The sequence below is a fragment of the Morone saxatilis genome, unplaced genomic scaffold (assembly GCF_004916995.1).
Source record: "Morone saxatilis isolate NCDOM2014 unplaced genomic scaffold, NCSU_SB_2.0 Contig8, whole genome shotgun sequence".
NCBI lineage: Eukaryota > Metazoa > Chordata > Actinopteri > Moronidae > Morone > Morone saxatilis.
Window position 1 is genome coordinate 11709318 of NW_023340257.1, and position 6752 is coordinate 11716069.

The window sequence follows — 6752 nt, forward strand, 5'->3', positions numbered from 1 at the left end:
TGTGTGTGTGTGTGTTTCTCACCAATAGAGGTGGTTGATAAGGGCTTGTAGTGTAGCCTTGTTGACATGAGGCAGTTTGTTCAACAGCAGCTGGTACTGGGAGATTTTCATACTTTCATCCTGGATGGCTGGAGTACGAGAGAGAGAGGAAGGAAAAGACAAAATAGTGAATACAAAGGGAATGAAGAGATAAAGTATACAGAGAATCAGGATCAAATAGAGTGTCATGAAGTGTAAGAGGGGAAAGACAGAGAACACAGAATGAGTGTAAGAGAACAAAGGGGAGAGAGGGAGATGAGAGAAGAAATTATCAGTCAAAGGGAGGATGAAGATATAAAAATGTAGACCAATACAGAGATGAGAGAGAAAGAAAGAAAAAAAACAGAAAGAAAAAGCAGAGTTAAAAGTGACAGGTTTCATCGTAGTGCTCTGAAACAAAGGCCATATTTTGCTGACATGCAAACAAATTAAGGTGTATGTACCAAAAATGGTAAATAAATGTCTATCAAAACAGCAACAAGATGACACCTGACTCAAAACTGCAGCATCTCTGGCAAACTGATCAGGCAACTGAAATCATTCTGCTTCCATTATATTTCCAGTACTTCTTGATGTCAAAACATAATTTACACAGTTGTTCACCCACGAGACTTCTCCTTATGCTTAAAACCCAGGACATTTATTAACATCCATTGTATTGGAGTGGCAGCAGACACAAATGCAGCGTCTCCAAACCTCATAAAATATATATTAACTACCACTAGGTGTAAGTGGAAACGTATTCTTTGTGATTTGTGTGAACTGATCCATCCTCAGTCACAGCCTGACTTACCAGCAGTACTGAGCCAGGTACTGCCATCCTCTGACGTGAACAGTCCCTCTCCTAACTCCCTGAAGAAGCGTTTGAGTGTGTTGGAGACGTCGTCCACCTGGTGCTCTCCCTCCCTCAGACGAACACTGCGAGCATCGTGGCGGAATTTCTCGCACAGTGCGGCCACACGGGAGTTCACACCGCTCTTACGATATATCCCCTCAGAAGTCAAGCCTGGAAAAAATAACATTGATAAGCATATACAGAAAACAAAATGTTACAAAGAAAGTACATACAGTAACTCTAAGAAAGGATATATTCTTGTTCCTCCAACTTGATATTTATAGTTCAAATTAAACAGAAGGATCATATGGTCCAGTATGGATTCAGAAATATCAACTGAACTCAAACTCACAGTGTGTAAGCATAAATTACAGGGTATTCCAGCTGAAAACTAAAAAACTAAAGGGGGACATTAAGGAGATGGGGTTTTAAGATCAATAACCCATAATAATGCAGATTAGAGATTAGTTATATAGACAGCATAGGTAGCTATTTAATTTTGGGTGTCAAATTCTGTAATTGTGTTCTTATAGATTGTTTTGTAAAATATGGCAAAACTCAGCTGCTTCATTTTTCTGTAAAAGGCTAAAACTTTGAAACATGTTGCCGGTCAATGATGTCAAAGGCTGTTTAATCAATCATCAGAAAGTCAACTGACTGCTGAGGGCAAAATAGGGCCCATCGGCAAAAATGCTGTGACTGTTGCTGTGGGGGGTTAGGGCCAGAACATCAACATGCTTACAACTGCGTCCACTGTGACTCAGTGACTAAATGACTCAGTGGAAATGATGTCCACTAGAGGGCTCCTGTTCATTTAAATTGTTGTCCTGTTCTTCTGTTAGCTGGTTTTAGTAGCACTCAGTCAAAAAAAGCCTGTTTCAAACAAGTGTGTCAAATCTCTCAAGTGAAACCAGATTACAATGTAGTTTCCTTCATGACACACTTAAATCACTTGGACTATATTTTCTCATATGGCTCAAAATATGAAATGTCCAGAAGAATTCACTATATGTTGTTAAAATATCTGAAAACTCCTGCACTTGATCACAACATAAAAGGACGATTACATCAGATGTTGGCATGAAGGCAACAACAGGGACAGTTCTGCCCTGGTTTCCCGGAAAGCTGACCAGAGAGTTTAACATTACCAACAGGAAAGTAGAGGATATCAGCATAATGAAGCCTCACACAGAGCCCTGTACACAGTTGTGCATGTAGGTGCATACAGTAGATGGAGGGAAATGTAGGAGTGAAAGGATGAAAAGGGAGGGAAATATCAAAGGGAGAGAACAGGGGTTTACAGAAAGGAGAGAGACAATTAGAGTGACAGAAGGCAGGTCAGCTGGTGGAGGTGGGAGGAAGACAAAGAATAAGGAGTGAAGGATAAAGAAAAGAATACAAAAGAGAGGGAAAGAAAAGCAGCAAGGGGAGAAATGGAGGTGGAACAGAGTCGTTTTGTTGTCTTGCAGTCCGTTGGTCTCTCGCAGAGCCAGATCTCCTGCAATTATAGTCACATGAGGACACACACGCACACAGAAAGTGCCAAGTGTGCACACAGGAATGGAAAGAAAGACTGCGATTGCATACAGCAATGTAGGCTGTGAATAAAGACTCGTGATGTAAATGCAGGTGTGTATGTGTGGCAGAGATAGAAAAGCATAAGTTGTATGCATGTATGTGTGTGTGTGTGTAAGCCTGTGTATGTCAAGACAGTGTGTGATTGAGGCAACGCAGTGACTCTTTAAATGCATTTGTGTCACTGCCTGTGTGAATCGCTGCATGTCTCTCACCACACTGTGTGATGTAGCCGATGCAGCTGTATACTATAACAGGTATGTCTGTCTCTGTCAGCTGCTGCTGGCTCAGTGTGTCTCCTCCACTCCCTGCTGCTGCCTGGATGGCTCCACACCAGCCCGCGAAGTCCAACTTCCTCTCTCCCTCTATGTACAGAGTTCTAAATAGAGAGAGAGGGAGACAACAACATTCAACATGTGAAGAGATGGAAAATTAACATAGGAATAAGGGGGAAAAAAAGGTAGAAAAATTATTGAATAAAGAATATATTTTTTAAAAGAAACACTGTGAAAAGTGGCCTAACACAGTGGGACATTTTTTTCCCTTTAAGCATTACCATTGTAACAAACAATGTGTAATTATTCTCCCCTCTCACCTGCCTCTCTCCACCAGAACCAGCACCTCATTGTCTTGTTGAATTGCTGTAATATACAAATACATAGTAATCATATTATTCCAGATAGCCATGCTTTTAAACAGAATAAACCTCACAGTCTTTGCTTCAATGTTTATTCCTGGTATAATGACTGAGCAGATTACAGTATGTATGCAATAAAAGTGCAGTTTGTGTGTGTATCCATGTATTTTTGTTTTTGAGTCTCACTCACAGAGTTCATTCAGCTTGCGGAGGTGGATCTCCTCTCCCTGGCTGTCTGCCAGGTAGGCATGAAGTGTAGAGCCTACCAGAGCAAACCAGCCAACCTTGGACGTTTGTAGGTTCAAGCCATCTTTACACTTCAGTCGCCCAATCCGCTCAAAGCTCAACCTCAGTAAAGGCTCTGCAGTGGCTGGGATGAAGCTCTAGAAATAAAAAGGGGACATTGTTGCTTTGTGATACATTGCATATGATCATTGATTCCCTTCTCTTTTGATGAGGATCGAACCACTTCTGTCTGTGCATTACTGAAAGCCTCTGCCAATACTAATTTAATTATCAGAAGAAATGTTGTACAATACTTAGAAACATGGAGTGAGTGGGCCGGGTCACACTGTGGCTACATGTAGCCATAGATATACATCTACAGTATCATGCTGGCATTTATGTGTCTGTTTATATCTAACTGAATATCACAAGACAACAGCAATCCGTCTTTATTCAGCCAATCCAGCACTGATCATGTCATTTAAAATTTCTGGAGCTGCATGACCTTGATTAAAGACGCATCCAATTTTTTACAATAATCACAGAATTTTGAGTACACACACACTGATGCTGCATCTATGTCAGCATAAACATATATACTGGCTCAAAGTTCAACTATCAAAGTAACTCCTGCTTCATTTCACAGCATCATGCAGCTGACAATTATCTCAGCTGTAAGGAGTGCTGTTCTGAAGGAAAATAAGTGACACAGGAAACAAGTCAGCATTAGCTAGCTCTGTCCTGACCACTAGGCAGTATTTCCCGCATTAGAACAGCTCGACCAGCAAACCTTCCACTTATCAGAGCTCTCCATTTTCAGTGCAAACACATGAACAATTACTATATAAAACCTTCCCTATGTGAGGGTCCACCTGTAGAGAAAGTAGGAGAATTTGTGCTTTTACACCACAATATGTGTTTGGTGGTTACCTTGGCAATAGACTTGACCCATTCCTTGTGGCTATCTGGGTCATCAGTGCCAAACAGATAGAGACGCTCTGACTCTGAGTAGAGCTCAAAGGTATGTTCATACCTGAGGGTTAGAAAGAGATGTTAGGAGGAAGTGTGACAGAGGGCGATTAAAAAAAGAAATTAGGAAGGGAGAAAAATAAGTTATTTGTGTCAAATAGCAGTGTTCATGGATCAGATTGTGTGTATACCCATGTTTCTCAGGCGTGTCGACAGCCAAACACACTATCTCTGAAGCCTTCAGCACTCCGTTCGGGTTCGAGTTCTTGTCGCTCTCATAGTAGCTGAAGGTGCCATCATTCAGCGTGCACCAGCGACGACTGAACTCTACATGGAGGCACAAATTAAGATTTATCAAGGATAAGATTAAGAAGCATAATCATACAAATGGCATCTATAGTCGCTGTAATTTTGTATGTTTTCTGTATTGTGTTCTTTATCGTGCATAATGTAGTGAATGTATGTAAGTGTTAGTTAGTTACCCTCTCTGGCCTTGCGCTCTGTGATAGCTCGCGCCATAGATCCAGTCTTGAACAGGAAGCCATTGTGAGACACACAAGGTGCTGTTGGGTAATGTTGTGTGACCCATGGTTCCATTTCTCCGCCCACTTCTAACCGTGGTAGCTCTGCAGGACAAACAAACAAAAAAGTCAAATAATCTTCTTGTGCAAAAAAAAAAAAAAAATCATACGGGCTGTCATCTACTGAGAGTCTATGTGGAAAACATTCAAAAACACTCCTAGGTATGACAGAAGAAATGTATGTTTGGTTATGTGACATTTTGATGTCGTATATCATTGATAAACAATTTTATAAAAAACCCTGCTCAACCTTTATGCAAGCATCATTAAAAAGGAAGGTTATATTATGTTATACTGTACTGTACCTGTGTTGAGATTGTGGCTAATTAACTCTGCCTGTAAAGGTTGTGAGTGTGCGTTGGCCAGGGAGAGAGGGGTGGGCCAACTCGCCATACCAGTTGAACAATTTACATCTGCACCGCAGAAAATCAGGCTTAATGTCTCCAGAACATCACTGCACTGCACATTTATACATAGAGCCTTGGGAGAAGAAGAGAAGAAGAGAAAATCAAAACACAAAGGCACACATTATAAGAATACTATTTTGATAGTATTACAATAGTGTTACAAATACTATAAACACCAGTCTGGTTTTAAGGGAAAATAAATGGGAAAGGCAGACACTGAAATGAGACAGATGGAAGGGAGAGAAATGAAAGAAAAAGAGATAAAATAAGAGTAAGAAAGAATAATACTAAACTGATAATAAACTGATGACTTTTGTACTATGGCCCTGCAGCTGCTTTAATCATGTGATGTGATCCTCTGTCAGCTATGTTTCAAAGGAAACAGTTGAGGTCAAACTCAGTGTGGCTGTGTAGGCAGGCATTAAAACCTGCAGCAGACCCTCTACTGATCCAGAACCAGTACAGTATAGTGAGTTTTCTGATTGCTTCAGATGGGCTAGTACCTGTCAACGCTGCTATGTTTCTACTAAGTGAAAATGAATGCAGTGTCTTCTCTGTTATTGTTCTGTCAATGAAAAACTCAAGTAATTATTTTGGGATTTATAGGATCCGTGGAGCCTATTATTATGATGAAACTACCAACATAGTGTTCTCCATTGTTTTAAGTCTTGTGCCAAGTGTTGAGCAGTCTCTGAATCCACTCTATGCACATTTAATAACAAAGCAACCTGGAGCCATTTAATAGTGATTAGTCTGTAAGCCCCCATGAACCTTTTGCTTAATTTAAGAGGAGAGCTGGTGAAATGAAAACTGATCTAAGAGTAAAGGTAAAGCTAACTCATCTGAGAAACTTCTGCTATTCTTTAGGCAGGGCTGCACAATTATTTGTAGATAGAGGTTATATATCTGTTATAGATGTATTCTTATGTAATTCAGTGGTGCTGAAGTGTTACATTTACCGTTAAAGTGGACTAATTACAGCCGTTGAATGTGCAACATGAAGCCATTTGACCAAAAACAAAAAGTTGAAATAGATACACACAACTTTGGTGGGAAAAAACAAAACAAAAATGTATGTATATCTTTTGGAAAAACAGAAAAACAATCATTTGCTGGAAGTTAAAAATAAACATATAAGCATCAAAACATAAAAAGAGGAAGATCTTCCCACATTCAGAGCTCAAATAACTATTATTATTGTTATTTGGAGATAATTTGGTTTTAAACCTGATTAAGACAAACAAATACAGATTTCTGTACAAGACAACACTCCCAAGGATAAAACTACAGTGTTGTCTTTAGACTGTAGTTTTACCTTAAAGTAATACAACAACACATTTTGTCCAAACGTTGTAAACTCAAATGTAAAGAAAGAGGAAGGAGAGTGAGGAGGGAATAGGAAATATGTTATGACTAAGAAAAGGAGGATGTAGTGTTGTTACAGCTGAGGAACTCAGACTCATGCAATTACAGACACAGACACA

General features: G+C 39.8%; 1 protein-coding gene across 1 annotated transcript in view; it reads right to left on the reverse strand.

The window, feature by feature from the left end:
* LOC118341567 (arf-GAP with Rho-GAP domain, ANK repeat and PH domain-containing protein 1-like) overlaps positions 1-6752 on the reverse strand; it is a gene marked incomplete in the record, with an annotated part of 44779 nt that overhangs the window by 10868 nt on the left and 27159 nt on the right. The window contains 9 exon segments of the mRNA XM_035679865.1: positions 23-128; positions 833-1045; positions 2665-2828; positions 3045-3090; positions 3277-3469; positions 4242-4344; positions 4472-4607; positions 4763-4906; positions 5167-5341. Coding sequence (XP_035535758.1) covers positions 23-128; positions 833-1045; positions 2665-2828; positions 3045-3090; positions 3277-3469; positions 4242-4344; positions 4472-4607; positions 4763-4906; positions 5167-5341 — 1280 coding nt within the window.